Genomic DNA, 21517 nt, shown 5'->3' on the forward strand with positions numbered 1-21517 from the left:
ATATGCTTTTGAGTAAACCAATGAATGGGCATTAACCAGCTTTCTTTCTGCTCATCTTTTCAGATTCTCTCTACTAACATTGCTGAAACAAGCATTACTATTGATGATGTGGTCTTCGTTATTGATTCAGGAAAGATCAAAGAGGTACTGGTCCCATTAAAACACTGAAAAACATCATGAGCCAGTGGTAACCAGGTTGTTTCAGTTTGTTTTCATGCTGTTTGTGTGGGTTTTTCTGTTGTAGAAATCCTTTGATACACTGAGTCGGGTTTCTATGTTAAAGACGGTTTGGATCTCAAAAGCCAGTGTTTTGCAAAGAAAAGGAAGGTAAGATTGGAATATTACTTTTTCTTAGACTGAATCCCATTTCAACCTTGCCTTGACCTTAAATATTGACATTGTTTGAAGCACACTTGGAAACAGAACGGCAGGAGCTGCTCTTGTAAATCTACTCTCAGCTAGCAAGTTTTAATTAGTAAATGTAACCCAGATAAGTGGGAAATTTGGTGTTAGGTGACTTTGACATGTGGCAAAGTAACCACTGCAATACTATGATTGAAAGTTGTACATTAAATTCAGTATCACTATTACATCGTCCATAAAAGTATGAAACAAGGGAAATGCACATATTTGTATTTCTATGCTACAACCTGCTCTTCTTTAGTCATTTGTGGCATGACAATCTGCCATGTTATTTTTGCATGCTTATGTGTGTTGCTTGTGTACACTGTGTGCACAATTAGGGTTGATTTTATAATTGAACAACTAGAGAGCTTCCAGTCATTCCCAAAATGGTCATCCCTCACCATTTAAGCTGATTTCCAGTAAAACAAACTCTTTTCTCATCAATCCGTAAAACCCTTAGAAAACTCTATCTTCAGATATTTTATAGCCAACATGGATATAATGTTTTAACTTTAGTTTCTGGTTCAGTGGTGGTTATGTGTCTGATAATTGATAATAGACTAGTTAGGATTATCTAAATAATTTGCTAAGAGCCAGTATAATGAGGTCATTTTATAATTTACTTTTTCCAAAGTCATAAGTTTACATCCCTTTCTTGCGTATTTGGTTAAATAACTTTTTATTCTCTATGACTTGGCTTGGGTTTTCTGGGTATTGTAAGAATCATTTTTGCCCAGGTTGTAACTTCCTGAGAAATTGCTTCAGTATTTCCATATAATGCTCATTCCTCAAGTTGGTACTATGTTCTCAGACTTCAATCTTTTGACTCTTTCACATTTAACACTAATGCAAATATGTCATTGGCTGGATGATTCATCGTGGTTTTGTATGACTCTCCTTGATACTGAATTCATAACATGTGAGTCAGCCCCGACTCTAGACGAGTTTAACGGGGGGCATCGACTTATTTTGGGGGGTGCAAAATGAATCTACGTAGCAATAATAATATTACTCAAGTAAAAGAAAAAGGTACAATTCAGTAGAACTACTCTTAAAAGTTCCTTTTTCCAAAAGAATTACTCAAGTGAATTTATTACAAGTACTACCCACTTTTGAACATAGACAACAACATCAGTAGCCTATAAGCTACTTGTTAACAAGCTTAAGGTGCTGTATTGATATTAACTAGTCAGTTTTTAACTAACATTACCTGCATCCAACATCATTACTCAACTCAGTCGGTTAGTTTGGGGGAAAAACTGTGAAAAGTTCTTTGAGTTTTGCTGGTTTGCTTCCATGATTCTAACACACCTGAGCAGCTCTGCAGCAGGTCTCCTCCGCTGCCATACAGGTGTAAACCCAGGGCGAGTGTTTTAGCGCTCATGTTGCGTTTAAAGGTTGCTCAGAAAAACATGTTTCCATGTGTTAACGGATTAAACAGTTTTTCCGCTGAAAAAAAGTGACAGAAGGCACAGATATGGGAAGTGCGGAAGCTTCTACTGCAATAGTGCCGAAAGTCGGTCCTCGAGGGCCGGCATCCTGCATGTTTTAGTTCCCTCCCTGGTGGTAGTAACAACCTTTTCAGCAAGTCAATGTTCTTCTTAGGCCTCTAATGAGCCATCATTTAATCCAGGTGCATTAAACCAGGGAGAGAACTAAAACATGTAGGATGCCGGCCCTCGAGGACTGACTTTGGGTGCCACTGTCCTACTGTATCAAATTGATATAGGAATAACAGAGAGTTGGCCATTCTAAGGTAAAAACCCAGCGCATACAGTGTTCATGTTTTGTTTTTTTTTTCATCCAGACGGCTTCCCGCTCGCCCCACAGTTTGGGAACCTCTGCTTTATGTAAACATTTTATTTGAAAAAAGTATTCCAGCTAAGTTTCAGCTCGGTCTCTGTGCAGAGCTGGCCGCTGTAGACCTGGGATTTGCTTCCATCTCTTCAGTCGTCTCAGATTCAACAATATGCAAGAGTTCCAGGTTCCACAGCTGCTTCGGATGCCACTGCAGGTACACACTACCTTTTTATTTACCAGAACAGCAACAACAGGTGCTTTTATTCGCTCCTAATAGGATACAATCATATGGAAGTGTGAAATGTTGTGGTGATGGCTATTAAGGTTACTCAGCAGATTAAAAGTCTATAGTAGGAACATTTTCAGAAAAATGCAGGGTTAAAACATGTCTGCTTACATCAGACCACTTACAAGGAATGTCATGTCTAGAGATTTTTTCTAGGATGTAAAAAGTGCTAAATAACTAGAAAATGTGAAAAACTGAGTCATGAAAAATGAAGAACAAACTCTGATAGTGAGAGTTTGGAGGATTTTAGCAGTTGTTTGTGGGTCATGGAAACTCAAAGGCATTAGAACAGACAGGGCATTAAGTCATGGAAAGTTGCTTCACAGTGAAAGGTATCGTGTTTTTCAGGAATTGTGTCTACAGACCAAGCTGTTGGCTCCTTCATCCTGCCCCGTTGCTGAGTTCTTATCTAAAGCTCCACAGCCACCTCCCACACATGCAATCCAGAGTGCTGTCCACATGCTGAAGGTATTTTTTTTTCCCAAGATCCATCATTCTACTGATAATGAAGTGGCTGTGAATGCATGCTAACGAGCCGGTGTGCCCACTCATGTATTCCAGCCCATAAAGGTGCATTGCTTTTGCTAACCTTTCTCTCAGACAATAGATGCTCTGGATCAGAATGAAGACTTAACTGACCTGGGCTTCCACCTGGCTGATCTACCTGTGGAGCCCCACCTGGGCAAAATGGTGTTGTGCGCTGTTGTGCTCAAGTGTCTGGACCCCATTCTCACCATTGCCTGTACTCTGGCCTATCGTGACCCTTTTACCCTCCCTGCTGAAAGCTCCCAGAAAAGAGCTGCTCTGCAGAGCCGCAAACGTTTCACATCCAACACCTTCAGTGACCACATGGCCCTGCTCAGAGCTTTCCAGGTACAAATGTTTGCCTTATTCACAATTGAAAATAAAGTACAGGGGGAATACCAACTTATTAGTGAAAACATTTTTTTTTCTTTCTGGCTAAAAAGAATGCTCTCACTAAAGTTGTCATGTATTGTAAGTTTTATTATTATTATTATTATTATTTAGGAATTGTGTTTCAACTCTGAAAGTGTGTTTAAAATCAGAATGTAAATAAATTTAACTTAAAACAAATTATTTTGGCTGAGCATAGGACAGAAGTCAGAAATGTGTGATTTTTCTTTTTTTTTAAATCACGAAACAGCTGAAGTTAAGTTCTTACGTCTGCTGTAAAGTCTCTGAGAGACACATGACCAAGCCCACACAAAATGTATCAAATCACAGTAGACATGTTATTGAACTGAAGAGAAACAATGGACCTCATATGTTATTACAAAAAGCTTGAGAGTGATTCAGAGCAGTGAATCTTTTCCAAACTAAGACAACACACGATGCCTGAAAGCCTTTAAATATGTCAGTTAGGCTGTAGCTTTCCATCTCTACTGCTTCACGGCTGACCAGTGAAGCAGGCAGCTAATGAAGAACTAATGTTTTAATCTCCCTCATCTACTGTGGCAAACAAAGGCAGCCAGTAAAGAGTAGAAGGTCAGTGAGGTTATTTGTTACAAAACTTCCAGAAACAACACAGATGTGGACTTGGGTCATGTGACTTAGAGTCAAGGGATACATTTAAAATTTCAATTTCATCAAATCAAAATTCAAAATGACAATTTCATCAAGATGTCATTTTGAATGAGTCATTGATTTCCACCAATGACTCATGACTTCACTGTAATGTTATCCCTTCAACTTGTTTGGAGACTTATTACACCAAACAAAAAGTGTGTTGAAAAGAGAAACTGTCCCAAACGTGTTATCCAGGTAACTTACCTGGAGAAGTGATGAGGTCCACCATACCAGCTATTAGTAATCTTTCCTATCTCTGCTCTAATTTGATGAAAATGTGTCAAGCTGAGCTGAATGTCACAGTGGGAGATATTTAAACCTCCCTTGTGTTAGGCATGGCAGAAAGCTCGCAGTGAGGGCTGGGAGAGATCCTTCTGTGAAAGGAACTTCCTGTCCCAGTCTACCATGGACATGATTCTTGGCATGAGGACACAACTGTTAGGACAACTTCGTGCTATTGGTAAGTTTGACTTTTATTTTCCTCTCATTTTATTCATACTCTGCAAAGTGTTAGAATCAAATGAAAACCACTGAAAAGTGACAGCAAAAATCCTTAAAATACTTAGTGTAATTTGAGGTTTTTTGCATCTCTTCTCTAGGAACACTTCAGATCATTGTGTGATCTTAAGTTAATGGTGTATGTGTATATTTATGTTGAACTGTGTGATCTGAACTTTGGTGTCGTAGTGTTATTGTGGGGAACTGTTTCACACAGTAAATAATTAGTTAGTTTTAAAATTTCAAACGTTTTTCACTTTACTTGAGAAGGGACATCAAAAATTCAGAATTGGCAATAGTTTGCCTTAGAAATGTTCCTCCTTTTCATTTCTTTGTATTTTAGCCCCTGTCATGTTGACATATGCAATATTTATAAATTTTATAAGCACTTAGGTTATTTTTGCTAATGGAGCCTTTTCTTTGGTTGGCCAGGTTTTGTGCGCGCCCGTGGGGGAAGCGACATCCGTGATGTTAATCTGAACTCTGAAAACTGGGCTGTCGTGAAAGCAGCCCTGGTGGCTGGAATGTATCCAAACATGGTTCATGTCAACAAGAAGACCTCTCTGCTTACCAGTAACAGAGAGAAGAAGGTTCATTTCCATCCTACGTCAGTCCTGAGCCAGCTGCAGTTGAAGGAGGTAGGAATTTAATTTGTCCAAGTTCACATGGAGCAGCCACTCCATGTGAACTAGTTTAAGGTTAAGGTTTAAGGTTAATAGGCTTAAAGCACTGTTGCCTTGTAACAAGAAAGTCCTGGGTTAGAATCCCAGTTTGGGGTAGTTCTGTATGGAGTTGACATGTTCTCCCTATGGATGCGAAAATGACTTTCAGGTTAATTGCATTGTCCTGCTTTTTGGTCCATCACTGCTCCAGTACTCTGCAACAGAGCTTTATAAGATCCGCTTACAACTTCATGACTGAGCAGCATCAGCTCTGTTCCTACACCAAGAAATTTTCCATCCGCCCCATCAGACATACACTCAGAATTACATAAAACTTCACTAATCTAAATCAATTTCACACCCAAAAGTCAGATAGCGTTTAGCAACTTAACTTACCTTGATATGTTTTTTTCAGATTCAGCGGTGGATTTTTGAAAACTAGAAGTTCATGCTTTCAGGGAGGCAACGGTGGCACCGGAATCTCCAGGAGTCGTTTTTTGACCCAGTTAACTCAAATAAATCTTTTAAATAAGGCCGTGGGTGGTGCAGGTCTTCTGGATGGCTACCCTTGGTGGACTCCATTTTGGGTTTTAATGATTCTGCAGTTCCCACAGACCCGCCTTGCTCTTCTTGAGGGAGGGTCCAACTGTACTTTCTCGCTTTGCAGTGGTTCAGTGCACCAATTCCCCTCTTGCCATTGGTCACTTTTGAACTAATGAACAAATAAAAAAAGCACAATGTGACTTGAATGTAACGTATAACGCCACGCTGCATAGAAATGTAGTTAAGTTGAAAGTACAGATACTTACTGTACTGTAAAATGTAATGGAGTAAAAATTGAAAGTACCCACAATTAAATCTACTTGAGTAAAGTACAGATACATGAAAACTGTAATTAAGTACATCCCACCACTGACCAAACTATTAGATTCACTTCCTCCCCATCTGTATCCCTCTGATTTTTGTAACATTCTTTTATCATTTTTTTCTTAAAAAATAACACATATCCACCAGCAACCTCTATCGACTGTTGCTTTCATAATATAATATAATTAATATAATCTGTTCCAATTCCAGTTGTCCCTACTAATTCACTTTAACACTCCCCTCAGTCAGTGACGTCTCCAAATTAATTTAAAAATCTAAATATTCAATCTGCCAATTAGATCCTCTTCCAACAATTCTTGTTTAAGCTACCCTTCCCTCTCTGTCCCCATTCATTTATAAACACAAGACTTCCTTTTGTTACCTGAATGATTCATTGCCTGTCTAAGGATACAAAATTGGAATGTCCAAAAAAGGCTTTGATATGGTAAAACTTTCCTCAGAACAAGTTAAAAATATGAGTTTTTCTGCTGGTAGAAAATATAAAAGGTGATTGTTGTGGCTGCTTAAGGCTCTTTCATATGGCTATAAATGAAACCCACTTTCATTTCCCCACCACCTTGATGTTGGGGAGTTAGGGTTGCAATTGTCAGTTAATTCCTAGTGTTATGAACTCACATTTTACATGCAAAAATAATGTTGAGCAAATGCATTTCTGCACAACAGACTACATAAAGTGTCAAAATGATAGACAGCAAAAAGGTCTAGCACAACCTTTGATAAGTGCATATAGGTTTTGTATATCTAGCATTATTATTGAAAGCTTTCCTAATATTCAGCTGTTTTAATCAGACTGTACTTTTTTTGAGTTAGTATGTGCTTGTCTGAAACTGGTCAATCATTCTTTCTATGATTATGAGATGAACTGTGTTAAAGAAAAGATTCTTAGGCAAATGATCCTTTGTGTTTGTTGTGTTTAGAACAACAGCTCCAAATCAGGTCAGGCCCTCCCCACAGACTGGTTGATCTATGATGAGATGAGCAGAGGTCACAGGATGGCCAGTGTTCGCTGTTGCTCCGTGGTGACCTCCATCACAGTGGCCATGTTTGGAGGTGGTACCAAACTTCTCAGCTCCACACTCCATGAAAGTGCTATTCAAAAAAGAAATGGTAAGTAAATCAGTCAAAGACTTTTTTTAAATCTTTTTTTTATCTAATTTTTTATAGGACAAACACTTAGCCTTTTTAAAGGAGCAGAATTACAGAATGTAAAATTGACTTTTTTGAGCTCTACATCATTTTATAATGTTATTCCATTGTCAAAAACATACCTGAAATGTCGCCTTGATTCTTTCATACATATATACATACTTATACAACAGTATTTTAAAGTCTATCTCTGAGCTCCAGGGAGACAGTGGAACGACATTAGAACTCGGTGAGGTGCTCCATCTTCCTGGTTTTATTGAGTAAGCATCAGTGTTCTGTATCAACTGCAGCTCTCTGACTTTCTAGGCAGACCTGTAAAGTCACTGTTGCAGTAATCAATGTGGCCAAAGACAAACGCATACATATGATTTGACATGATAGATATTAAAACTATGAGAGATTTTCACAAAGATGTTTTTTCTTAGTTTTTCAGAGCTGTCTTTAAAATTTAACCTGTCTCCTTATCACTTCTTACTTGGTCATTTTCATATTAGACACTGTATATCATCACTGTTTCCAGAAGATGAAACTTTCCTTGCTGACCCACCGATTTCTTGCCCCTAATCAGAAATCCTCCCTCTCTAATATTTATGGAACACTAATGTCAATTGAATTTTCCTCATTTGGTAAAATCAGAACCGCCATTGTAAAAGAATTAGGTGTAGTACAGTCTGAACCACACTGATTCTCAGTATACAACTAAGTACACCATATGCTGGGTTACAGCTTGAACAGTTTAAAGCAACAAAAGTTCATTTTTCAAAATCCAATTAATTAAAAATGCTTCCTTCAATTCTAGACCAAGGTGACAGATGTCAAATCTCACCTTGCGACATAAGTCATTTATTTTTCTTCTGTCCAAGATTGCATAAATTCTAGAGTAATTTCTTTTCTTTATTTTTGGGACAAAGCTTCCCTGCAAAATGGGATTTTATTTTCCTGTTCCCCTTGATAGATGCTGTAGCACAGGGGTGTCAAACTCAATTTTACCAAGGGCCACTTCAGCATATTGGCCACCCTCAACGGGCCACATTGACGGTACAAATCAGGAGTGCATCCCTGCTAAAACACACCCCAGACAAAAGGTTGACTTCCTCATTCAGTTCTTTAGAGGCTTATAATGAGTCAATGGTCCAGGTGTGTTAGAGAAGGAATTCATCTGGAAAACTAGACTTGGGCACCCCTAGCATTAATGTATAAAAATACCATGTTAAATATAAATTAAACACCACCTCATATTGTTAAATAACTGATTTTATGTATTGAAGTTTTAAATATTACATTTGAGTTACAATGGATGTAAAATTACTGCTCAGTTTAAAAATTACAATATTTAAATCAGTGTTTAAAGGTAAGCAAACAAATAATAAAAACAAGTCACATGGGCAGACATTATAGACTTTACGCAAAGATTTAGTCTCAGAGGCAACTGAAATCAATTAATTAAAAAAAATCCTTTCTAAAAATCATCTCATGGACTCTGAACTAAATGCGTCTTTCTGATCGGGAGCTGACAGCGTGTTGAAGAGTTATGGACCGGACGCTTTGGAGCGTCTGGTTAGGAAGCGCATTACAAACCTTTGGTTGAAATGGCGCGTTAAATTCAAGTCTCCATTACAGACCAGAGAAAACTAAAGAGAATGCAACACTGTGTTAATCCATTTGAGGAGCCGGCAGTTCATCTTGAGGAAATAAATGACGATGCAAAAGTTAATTAGACTGTAACATGCGCAGTCCGCTGCTCAACCACTGCGGACTGCGAATAATTAGAAACCGCTGGAAGTAACTCATCCAGCGGATTTAACAAATGGAGCCTCCTGGATGCACGTTACCCAGGAGAGCGGAGTTCTGGAGGAGCTGCAGACGTAACATCTGTCCGTTTCGAAGAAGCGAAACCACGCAAAAAAAAAAAAAAAAATCCTGGTAAAAGGGCACACCGGACCGCGCAGGGTAAAACACTCACAGAGTTCAGTTGATCTGTTTGGATCAGACAGATCCAACTGACTGATGAATTAGCGCAGATTTTTCTGCAAATGGGAACCAGGAGGAAGTGCGTCCAGACCCAGCGGGTGAAGTGATGCTAATTTAAGTGAAGTCGCTTAATTTAATTTATTAAAACTTATTGGGGTGGTTTTTGTCACTGCGAGAAAAATGTAGATACATTTATCTGCTTAATTTGTGATGGGATCTGGATTCACGGTGAATATTAACTAACCCGCATAAAATGCGACTAAATAGCCGATGTTAACATGATTGTAATTTCACGGATAAAAATAGTACATGACCGATTTTTTATTTTTTTTTTATGTTGTCGGTCAAGATAACGGATAACAAAAAAAGTCTAGCGCCACCTGCCGCCCTGACACCAACTCACACACATCTTCATTCACAGTCTTACTTGTAAATCGATTTTTCTTTTCTTGGACGTTTTGATGTTAGCTTGTTGATGTCTCAGTTCTATTCGCTGGGAAAATCAATAAGCAGCTTGAGGTGACTCTGCTGCTCTCTAGTGAGGAGAAGCCGTACTGTTGGCTGGTAACAATCGGAATGCATTGTGGGAGATGTAGTTTGTAGTCAATTCGTGCTCAAAACCATCGGCCTATGAAGTGCTGGGGGAGCCCATATAAAATAACATGGCGGGCCACATGTGGCCCGCGGGCCTTGAGTTTGACACATGTGCTGTAGCATATTTAGTTTAAAAAGTTAAGTATAAACTTTTTAAACTACTTTGAATAACAAATTGAGCATACTCTACTGCTTGATACAGCGTTTCCAAATGATTCAAAATGCCAATGGTTGACTTTTAACTGGAACCTGGAAACGAGAGCACATAACACCTGTCTCATTTGTGATTACTGTGTTTTCACTGTCCTAATGATTAATATTGCACGTTAAACTGTTAAAATTCAACAAAGAAAGTTGTAATACAAAGATAGACACCTGGATATGTTTCCCTAGGTCTTGCTGGAACATTAGTCCTTTATCCTAGAAATGTTCTTCAGGTGATGGAAGGCCGACTGTGTAATTGTCTTTATGTGTCGCTGAAGGTTCAGGTCTGAGTCAATCACTTCAGGCCTGATCACTAGTCTCCAGCTTTAATAACTAAAGCTTTTTTCTGACTCTTGATTGTTCTTTTTATGTCCAAAGATATTTATTAGAGGTGCAATGTCAAATCGGCCCCGATTACCTTCATTTTGGGAGATTGGTTATTAACTAATGCTTAAATGTGAAGCCAATCTTATCCACCAAACAAATCAGCAAGTGTCCTCTTTTGCTCTGATATGAGACAGGTTTCACCGACAGACCGGTGCACCAGGTCATGTCTGCACGTTTGCAGACATGAATAACAATAAGTGACTATTGTTAACTGCAAACATGACCCACTGTGAGGTGACCCACGGTTATCAACTCAGCGACTTTCTTGCTGAATTTATCAACATTCAGACAAAAAAAGGGTTAAGGACTTTTTCCGTGTGCTAAAAATTAGTTCTTCTAATTCAGGGATGCCCAAAGTCGGTCCTCGAGGGCCGACATCCTGCACGTTTTAGTTCTCTCCCTGGTGGTAGTAACAACCTTTTCAGCATGTCAATTGTTCTTCTTAGACCTTCTAATGAGCCATCATTTGATCCAGGTGCGTTAAACCAGGGAGAGAACTAAAACATGCAGGATGCCGGCCCTCCAGGACCGACTTTGGACACCCCTGTTCTAATTGATCGAATTTCTGTCTCAAATTGCTGAGAAACAACATAAATAACTATTAGATTTGGTATTTGTTTGTTAATTACTTAATGAAATCTTCAACATTTCTTCCTAATCCTAAAAAGATCAAATGTTTTAGAAACTTGCCCCTGCAAATTAAGCAGGTTTCTGTGTTCTATTCTGCAGAAAATCCTCTGGATGACATGAGTGACAGTGACACAGAAGACTTAGTGGAGATAAAGATTGATGACTGGCTTGTCTTCGGGCTTGAGAGAGAGGTGAAGAAATAAAGGACCTGACATACTTTATCCAAAGCCAAACAGCTGACACACAGTCACATGGTTTTCGAACTGTTCGTATTCACACACACCTTTTATGCAAGAGTGCAGACCACCTGTGGGACAGCCCTCCTGCTTCAGTACACATCATGCCTCTGTCTGAGGAGGTCTCTCCTCCCTCCATACATTCTCTATTTTGCTTTTAGGAAATGGTCACTGAGCTTGCGCCACACTTTTTTCCAGATAACCTCTTCCGTGAACAATGAATTTCCTGGCTATTAACTCCTGGATGGTTTATAGCCAAGAGTTATTAACCATCCACCAGTCTTATTATCATAGTAATTTAGTGAAGAATAGTACATAATCTGCATAATGTAAGTACAGCAAAAAACTTCTGAACAATCAGACAACACTTCGCACAGAGCTCTGTCAAGATGCTTTGACTTGGGCCTGATGTTGAGTTCAACAGGCAGATGCCTCTCTACAAACAAAATCACACAATTTTCATCACCTTTCTATATTAATGAGAAGCGGTTTCAGCACTTCACATGAAGCATGTCGAGGCCTTAAGACCAGCTTTTAAAACTTTTACATGTAGCGTTGAGTTTTTCATGTGTTTCATCAGTTCTGAAATGTTTTGTCTGGTGAATCAAAATGTAAATGTGGCAGAAGGGATGATCCAGCATAATCATGAATTCTTCTTATTGTTTTAAAAATTTGAAATCAATGCATAAGATGACAAACTTCATGTATGTTATCATAACATTCTGTGAAGATTTTCTTTTGTTACTGACTCATCATGTAATCTTCATGTTTGTTTAGATTACCCAGCCTCTGACAGATGTGTCCTTATGCTTATCTCCTGTTGGCTCTACTGTTGTCAGACTGCAGCACTGGTGTCTGAACTCAGACAGAAGTGGCAGAACTTGTTTATAAAGAGGATCCGCTGTCCTTCCAAACCCTGGTCTCAGCAGGACGAGGCAGTCATCCAGACCTTAGTGTCTGTATGTGCTCAACTTCATCATTGTAGTTTGCCTCTGGATGGGAATTATTCCTGTGTTTAATGCCTGCAATTAATGCTGACTGCCTCCAGGTGCTGGGTGCTGAGGAGCAGGAAGCTGGCCTGCAGCAGCCTACAGGGATTGGTCAGAGGCCTAGGCCTATGACATCAGAGGATGGGCCAAGGTCGTCAGGGAGGAACTCCAAGGCCAGCTCCCAGCTGCCCTCTCATAACACAAATGACAAGTAGGCCAATAACCATCATGTTTCATGGTAGTGTCTTGTGCTGGTTTCTCTTCTTTTATTTGATTTTTCTGTTTTTTCTCAGTTTTCTGTTCATGGTGATAAAATGACCTAATCATGCTTTGGGTCTTTAGATTCTACAATTTTCTGATTTATGATGGGCTCTCAATTATTTATGTATATACCATGCTGGTGTAGGAAGGTAGGATATAGGGGCTTCATCATACCTTTATGATGATGTACATTTGTTCTAAAGGCTTTAAAACAAGCATTGCATATCATTGTGCAGGGGGCTTCACAGTTGGTTGCACTGTTGCCCTGCTGCAAGCTGAGTTTGTCAAGAGCTTTCAAAACCTAGATGGGAAAAGGAAAAAAGAAACGAGATTATTTTGGCTGGACTGTAGTTTTGCCCTACAGACCTGTTCTAGTGAGGCATTTTGAAGGATTCTGATTATCTCACATAAATAACAAACAGTTCCTGAATCACCAGTTCATCCATCTCTGTTATCTAATAGTGTTGTTGATTTCATTTTGTTGGAGAAATGTAAAATACCTTTCAGACCCATATTCAGTGCAATCTTATCTAGATAATAAGTATTACGGCTATGTCCAAATTTATACAGATGCTTTAAAAACCTCAAATAACAATAATGGGGATTCATGATGGGAGTCATCTTAGATTGAGGAAGTTCGTCCATTAAGAAGTGGATTTTGTTCAGATTCAAGTTCATTATTATATTCCTCAACAAATATTTATTCAGACTTCAGATGAGAGCTTTTATTAGAGATTAAATTATTAATATGTAGAATTCAGGAAATGGGTTTATTAGTTATTTTTACATGGATACCATCACATATAGGAATTAAAGAAAATTAGTTGGCAGATAAATATGCAAAATAATCAACAGAAAATAGTTAAATTTATATATTGGTACCATTCAGCAAAAGGAGAAATCAAATCAGTCATTAAACAAAAGGTCAAGGGTGGGTGGCAGAAACAGTGGGAAGAAGAAGTAACTGGCAGGTGGCGTTGTGGCATTCAAAGGAAGAGAACAGGATTAAATAGAAAGGAAGAAATAGTTATATCCAGATTATGTTTTGGTGATAACGGGTTAAACAATACTTCAATGGAAAACATCCTACAGGAAAATGTGATTTTTGTTTTCCAGAAGAGACGGTGAAAATTTTGTTATTATTCTGTTCCAAATGTTCTATTGAGAGGAGAAAACTGTTACTTAGATTACAAGATAATAAATTACTGTTGAATATGCAAAACATTTAGGACAAACTTTACACTTCTGAATCCTATTGCTCTTCATTAAAGTATCTTAAGAAAACAAAATTAATAATGAGGATATAGTTGTGTTTTTTTCTTTAGCTTTAAAATCTGTGTAATATATATTTAGCATCCCAATCCACACTCCATTCCAGTAGATGGCAGTAATGTACATCTAAAAGTTGCTTGCCAACTGCCATAACAAAGAAGAAGAGTTCCTCAGTCTGTTGGTCATGCAGTTTGGAAAAAACAGCCTCTCATTGAACCCCCTTCTTGGCTGCTGGTGACAGTATGCAGAGGGTGGCTGGCATTGTCCATAAAAGACAGAAGTTACTGCAATGTTCTTCTCTCTGCAACTGTTGCCAGCCCACCTGATTTGTTTCTTCAGCCTAGTTAAGTCTGCCTTGGATAAACTTCCATCACCAGCACACCAAGACAATAACTGATAAAACAGCCTCAACATATTTCCGCAGATGTTGAAAGAGCTCAGCCTCCCCAGGCTGAGATCTGAGGAGATCTGTAAGGTCTCCTCAGATCTTACAGATTAGGATTAATCTGTTTAGGACCCAGACCTTCTTAGACCTCCAGTCTAAGAAGGTCTGGGTCTTCCTATACAGCTGCTTAGTGTTACTTACTTAAAATAAGCATTTCAGCTATTTTTTGAAATAATAAGTTTAGCATACTCTTGGAGTGAGTCAATGGAAGTCAATATGATAGTGATATGCCACATGCGACTGACGCATTTAGCATTTTATTTATTTGCAAATTTCTTCAGCAATTTTCAGTTATTATTAATCATGTAAAAAAAACATTAAAAACTTTTTTTTCTTTTACAACTTTGGCCTGACAAATAGCTGGGAAAAGAAGAGGAGGTGTTATAACAAACATCTAAAATGACACTTATTAGACAGCATAAACATAAAAACCAATAAATATATTACTGCATTTATAAAAGTACAGGTGATAAATGTGGATGACAAATTGCATCTCAAAGCCCATGAGATAAATGTCATACAATTTGTCAACATACTGCTAAAATGCAGCAGTCTGATTCAGCTGGAGATCACATCATGTATTCTACAGTGTTGGATCTTTTTTTTACTTTTATAGAAGTCTATCTCCAGGGCAGATAGAAAGTAGTGTATTCAAAGTATTTACAATTAATATCAATCCTTACAGTTGCCTACCATTTTTTTAGCCCTCTTCAACAGTTGACTACTTCCCCACAGGCCTCGTCGAATGCTGTCTTCTGACCTGCTGAAGACTAACTCCCACAGCAGGGATGAAGTCTCACTGGCCATCAAGAAGCTGTGGGATTATCCGTCTTCCTCCAGTAGTTCTTCCTGCTCTGTAACTCTGGATGGGCCCCCCGAGTCTCCCTCAGGAAAGGTAGGACATAGGTACTACACAGGACATTTAATGTCCCACAGGCCACATCTGGTCCTTTAAGATGTCCTTCAGTGTCCCAGATATAAAAATGAGATGTCAAGCAGGCATCTAAATATTTATTCTGTGTGAATTTCAGTGAGCAAGAGGTGAGGACCTGTTTATTGTTGCCAGAAGACAGCAGTTGTTTATGTAGTCCCAGCATAATTGCCTACCCCAATTGAAACAAAGTATCTTATTTTCATCCATATTCCAACACAAACTTTACTCATTGTAACCTCATTCACTAATGTAAAATGTATACTCAATAAAAGGAGGAATGTGTGAGCTTAAAGGAGTTGTTTTACTTGTTTTGTTCCCAGCTGGTCTTAAAGTCTGTGTCTCAGAAGCCAACTGTGTCATCAGTCCGATACTTCATTATGAAGAGTAACAGCATCAGAAACATAGAGATTTCTCAGCAGAAAGGCATCTGGTCTACTACACCGAGCAACGAGACCAAACTCACCCAAGGTTTCCTGGCAAATAGCTTCATAATTCTCATCTTCTCTGTTCAGGGATCTGGACACTTCCAGGTATCTGATTTCAGTTGACATTGTTGGTCTCCTCTGTACATGTCTTTGAATATGAGACTGTCATGTTGTGTAGAAGTTTGTGGTAGGATCCATTTGCAGGAGACAGAGGCTGGCAGTGAGTTTGAAGATTTAGTAAAGAATATGGAAAGACAAATTTACAAAAGGCAAAGGAAGTCACAGCAAAAAACACAAAAACCAGAATCCATAGGAAAAATAATTTAGCGAGGAAAACACGGGGCAGCATGAGGGAGTGATAGGAGTAGACAAAAGATCCGGCGAGTAGTGAGTGAGAAAGAGAGGCTTAAATACTATGGAGATTGTGAGCTGAACAAAAGATCTGAGCTGATGAGCTAACTGATTCCAGGTTTGAATGGAGGGAGAGGAGAAAAACTGAGTGAGGGAGGGGAACAGAAAATAATTCTAATTTTTACACTCTTACACACTCAAAGTATGCAAAAAATGTATCAAAGACTAAAAATGTGGATTTTTCAAGATATGTCCCCTTTAAGGCTTTCTAATTTTTAAAACTTTTTAAGAACAGGAACATTTCTGGAATGTATCCAGCGCCTCAGTGACTGCATGCTGTCACTTAAAGAAATTAATAAAAATTTTATTGTTATATGTCAAAAATAACTGCGAAGATTGTCCCAGAAATGTGATATATGAAAATGGCATTGCAATAAGTTTTTGTTTTTTTTTTTTACAAAAAGCATTCCACTGAAGGTGTGTGGTTTGCAGGGCTATGCTCGTATGACATCTGTCGTCAGCCAGGAGAGCTGCCAGGACTGGGGCTTCATGGGGCTCGGAGGAGTTTTCAGTGTAGAGTGGATCCATAAAGAGAGTCTTCCCTTCCCCTTCACCCAGCACATTCTCAACCCATGGAATGACAACAAGAGAGTTCAAGTCAGCAGGGATGGACAGGTGAGACTGCATCATAAGCTCAAACATACTGTAGCTGCTTGCTGCAGATTCTGTCGTCTCAGACTGGCAGAACTGCCAGAAACATTAAGCAGTGTTGGGATTTACAGTAAGAGGTGGTTAACACCACTCAGTTTCTCTTTACCAAGGCTTAGGTTGTGTTAGAGCAGTGGTATCAAACTCTAGTTGATGTCCTGCAACTTTTAGATGCGTCTCTGCTTCTTCACACCAGGCTCCAATATTATTTAATTAGCAGAGCTCTGTATTACCTGTCTGCATTCTAGTGATGCTGTTTATCCATTTAATTCAAGAGTGTAGGATAAGGGACACATGTAAATGTTCCAGGACAGCAGCCCTCAAGGACTGGAGTTTGACTGACAATTTTATCAGAGGAAGCAAACATAAACATGCCATTAAAATGAAAACTGATGTTGTGATTATGTGGATATTTTGTGTTGTGTAGGAGTTGGAGCCTCAGGCTGGCAGCCAGTTGCTGTCTCTGTGGGAGAGGAATTCTGGGAATCAGCTTCATTAATGTTGGACTCCTCATTAACTTAACAGGTATTCTAACTCTATGACTGGATAGGAACCCCCAAACTTACTGACCATGGAAGGAAATATGTTTATTGGGCACTCAGAGCACTAATGTTGTACATGTGCCATGTTTTTATTTGTATTCCACCTGAAGTGCCCTGCACCACCAGTTCAGACCTGATAACCAGAAAAACTGACTCATTCCACAGAGAAATGTCTCCTCTGTGCTGCTCTCAGTTCAAACTTTAGTTATCACCTCTTCATTAATTTCTCATTCTGTTAGATGTGTTTTTGAAACAAAATTTGTTATAAAAGGTCTTTGTACAATAAGTTTACAATAAAAAGAATGTGGCTCTGTAGACGTAAACAGGATTCATGGTCATTTGACAGCAACCTTATTCTTGCTGTAGTTTTTCAATGTTATGCCTTGTTCTAATTGGTGTAATTGCCCTGTTTTTATCCAACTGACTTGTTTCTATTTAAAGCACATTACTTATTTTTGTGAGAATATTCAAAGTCTGCTTTATTTGTTCATTAAAGATCTGTTTAAATGCTGTATTGTAATTATGACTTATTATTCCCTCAAAGATGTAACTTTCCTGTTAGGGATGTCCTAATATTGAATGAATGTCCTTTTATCCCCAAGAGCCAGAGTATAATACATAATTATGCTGATGTTCAATCTCTCCTCGAATCCCATCACAAGTATAAGGAAGTATTATCCAAAGGATTTACTTTCACTGAGTTAAGACAGATGCACCTTTATTCTCCATTGTCTGAAATGAAATCAGAGTAAGCTTCAGTTAGAATTAAGAAAATTATTTCTGTTTGCTAAATGCTACAATATTAACATAAGCAATATGTCAAATTTATTCAAATCTGTCCTCAAAATCAGGGCCCATATTCTAAAAGATTATCAGAGTCCTCTCAGAGAGCTCATATTTTAGCCAAAATGTCCCTACCGAAGAGTCCTGGCGTAAGACTGATTCATAATCATCTTAGTGAGAAGGTGTGGTTCACCTGTTGCTAGGTATGACACTGTCTTCTAGGGACTGAGATTGGATGATTGTAAAACAGAATAAACCAAATACGCCCCCAGTAATCAGTTGTTCCACTATGACCACAGCCGATCACGTCTTTTACCAGATAGGCCAAACTGTAAATGTTAATGAGTTAGTAGACTGTTCCTAACATGTTACATCTTTAGCAGTTGTTGTCCTACTTTTTCTAAATCCACCCCAGCCAGATTCATCCATGAATCAATACCAAGAACAGCTTGTGAGCATTGAGATTGCGTTTTAGGATATTGGGGAAGACCTTGTTGTCTTGTCACAGAGAAACACTGTAGCAGGTGTTGCTGTGACTGTGTATGTTAGTCTTTCTTTACAACTTCTCCAGTTCTACTCAGATAGCTGCTCCAGTATCTGTTTCACTGCTTATAGGAGCATAGTTATTTTTACATGATCACGCTCAAGCATGAGAAGGAACAAACATTTTCACATGACATCATTGTTTTCAAAAACTCATTTTCTGTCATGACTTCAAACTACGGTACTATACACGTGTGGCCCTCTGTGCTTAGGCAGGTTTATTTGTGAAGTCTGCTGTTCATATGCAAGGTAAGCTCAAATACTTTGTAGGAAAATATTATTTTTCCTGTCTATCTTCACATTAATTTTATTATTGTTATTATTGTTCTTTTTTATGCTCTCTTCTACAGTTTTAAACAGTTTAGTTCCATCCTATCTGTGTGATCAGGTGAGTCCCCTGGACACTTCTGAAGAACAAGCCTTTTTAGTCTGCCAGACTTTTAACAATCTTGTGAGGTGTTTTCTTGTTTTCTTACAAGTTCATTGGCTTGTAAGAAAACAAGCCAATGAACTTGGCTTGTTCATTGCCAATCACAAGTAATTTACTTGTGATTTACTTGTAAATCACTTGTAAATTACTTGTGATTTACTTGAGATCACTAAGTAAATCTCAAGTTTAAACTCAGATTGAGTTTGATATCATAAATATTTTGGAGAAAGAAGAATGCTGTATTAGATTTAAGGGAGGGGACAACTGAAAAGAGGAGAAGTAACAATAAGTCATGATTTGTTGTTTTCCAGTTGTAGTTGTAACTCGAAACGTTTGACTTCTGAGTTGAAAAAAATTTGCTTGAACACTCCCCGTATGTTGGACCACCCACTCAGAAAGTCTGAGAATTTTTCAAACACCGACTTTGAGACTCAATATGGCACCGCCTCGAATAAGATTTAATACAAAAACATGTTTATTTTAAAATGGACACTTGAAGGGAGCGTCTAAAATCAATGCTAGCACTTAGCATCTGCAACTCTACACTGAACATATTAAAGGTGGTGTGCACTGATAGAAAAGCTGCATAAAATGGTGTTTGTAAGAGGTAGTATGGACAATGTTTGAAATTTTGACGACTTCTCTGAATATGTTAACTGGAACATTGTTAGCTCAGTGTGTCATCATTCTCATTTCAACATAGAGCTACGGTCAAATAGCTTAGGGAATGTATTTTATGTTTACTGAGTAGTAAAGTAGTAGGGTAATTTAAAGCTGTTCAATACTTTTCAGTAATAATTGTCATGGTTCTGTCAATTCTGTTACTTTTGCCCCACACCACAAAGGACGAAAGTCAGCTGGGATGTAAAGTATTTACATCCCAGCTGAACGCTGTTGTTCAAGAAGCATTTCCACTTGAATTAATCAACTCTTATTTTCTTTTTTCTATTTGAATTAGTTTTTTCTGTAAAATATATTGTTTTTGTTGTGTGCCCTGAAGGCGCCTTTTCAATTAATCATGTAATCATTATTATTAGAACTACTACAACCAGGAAATGTTGCCATGGTTTTTGGTTCGCCTTCCGTGTATTTACAAACTTACATGTATTTATGGGTGGCAACAGGGTGGACCAGCAGCTGCGCTCTATTATTTCACGCAAATTGGGATGTATAAGGTGTACACGGTTTTATATATCTGAATTTTTTTTTTGCACCGCATTTTTCAAAATTTTCCCTACTCCAATTTTTAGTGTGAAAGCTGCGCACTCTTTTATACATGAAGCCCGTAGTCATTAAAAGCAGTAATGCAAATATAACCACAGAGGTCAAGAGGGCCCGTGCATTGTCCTTTAGTTTGACACATTTGTAGTGTGAAAACTACTTCTAAAGACCTGCTTCCTTTTGATGTTTAACAAGAGGTTGAACTCCTGGTTACAGCTCATGCTTCAGACATTTTCTCTGACTTAGAAAGACACCAGCCAATCCCTGTTATCATTCTTTGAAATGTGTACCCTTCAAAATATACAAAATAAACACAAGCCATGTCAGTAGTTATCTCTGACATGTTGTCTGTAAAGGGTAGTTTTATTATAATGCAGTCAAAGGCAACTAAATGAGGACACAGTGAGTGACCAAGTGCAATGTCAGAAACTTAAGAATTGTTTTCTAGATGCTTTGATTTGTAACTGGGGAAAAATGACAAAAACCTGTTGAGTTTTGAAACTTTGGTAATGTGATTTGAGAGTTGGGGATTTTGAAATAAATTAATAAATAAAGTTTTTTTTTGTTTTTGTTTTGCTTTTATGTACTCACAAAATATCATTCAAAAGTTCATGCTCTGTGCTAAATGCTGTCTTGCAGAAAGAAAGTCCTCAAATTGAAGAGTGGGGTCTTCATGTATGGAGTTTGATTTTCTCCCCATACAGCTACCTACCACAGTACAAAAACGTGATTGTTAGGTCAACTGAAAGCTGTACATTACCTTACATTACATTACCTTTACAAAGTATTGTGCGTATGAGTGGTGGTGTGTTTCTATGTTACCCTGTAGTGGACTGGACACCTGTCCAGAATGTACCCCCTCTTGTCCAGTGACTGCTAAAGACAGATGATCCTGTAAAGATGAGTGGGTTTTGAGTGGTGCCCAAAGTCGGTCCTTGAGGGTTTCCTGCAGGTTTTAGTTCTCTCCCTGGTTTAACGCACCTGGATCCAATGATGGCTCATTAGAATGTCTAAGAAGAACATTGACATGCTGAAAAGGTTGTTACTACCACCAGGGAGGGAACTAAAACATGCAGGGTGCCGGTCCTTTGGGAACCACATGTTTAGATGATGACTGGATGGATGTTTTATGCCGTGTTCTATGTGTTCATAGCTGTTTGTGTCATAAAGGTTAACAGTATCTGTCAGAAAGCATAAAAACCCTGAAATTACTACTGAGATTGTCAAAACTTAATGGCTGCTGGTGTGTTCTAGAAAACTGTTCTGTTGCATGGCCCTGATTAGACCAAGTGTCAGCTCTCAAGCACACAAAAGTTAGT

General features: G+C 38.4%; 1 protein-coding gene across 2 annotated transcripts in view; it reads left to right on the forward strand.

Moving 5' to 3' along the window:
* Positions 1–17738, forward strand: part of ythdc2 (YTH domain containing 2) — a 43776-nt gene extending 26038 nt beyond the window's left edge. For both annotated transcript variants that reach the window (XM_007574062.2, XM_007574063.2), the window contains exons 17-31: positions 64–144; positions 245–327; positions 2314–2419; positions 2840–2959; positions 3092–3364; positions 4412–4538; positions 5009–5214; positions 7044–7233; positions 11158–11249; positions 12134–12253; positions 12343–12494; positions 14997–15156; positions 15516–15725; positions 16464–16646; positions 17107–17738. In XM_007574062.2, coding sequence (XP_007574124.1) covers positions 64–144; positions 245–327; positions 2314–2419; positions 2840–2959; positions 3092–3364; positions 4412–4538; positions 5009–5214; positions 7044–7233; positions 11158–11249; positions 12134–12253; positions 12343–12494; positions 14997–15156; positions 15516–15725; positions 16464–16646; positions 17107–17178 — 2175 coding nt within the window. In that variant the 3' untranslated portion in view covers positions 17179–17738. The remainder of the gene's footprint in view (positions 1–63; positions 145–244; positions 328–2313; positions 2420–2839; positions 2960–3091; positions 3365–4411; positions 4539–5008; positions 5215–7043; positions 7234–11157; positions 11250–12133; positions 12254–12342; positions 12495–14996; positions 15157–15515; positions 15726–16463; positions 16647–17106) is intronic.
* Positions 17739–21517: the final 3779 nt, after the last annotated feature.

Source organism: Poecilia formosa, unplaced genomic scaffold, assembly GCF_000485575.1.
Source record: "Poecilia formosa unplaced genomic scaffold, Poecilia_formosa-5.1.2 Scaffold343, whole genome shotgun sequence".
Taxonomy (NCBI): Eukaryota; Metazoa; Chordata; class Actinopteri; order Cyprinodontiformes; family Poeciliidae; genus Poecilia; species Poecilia formosa.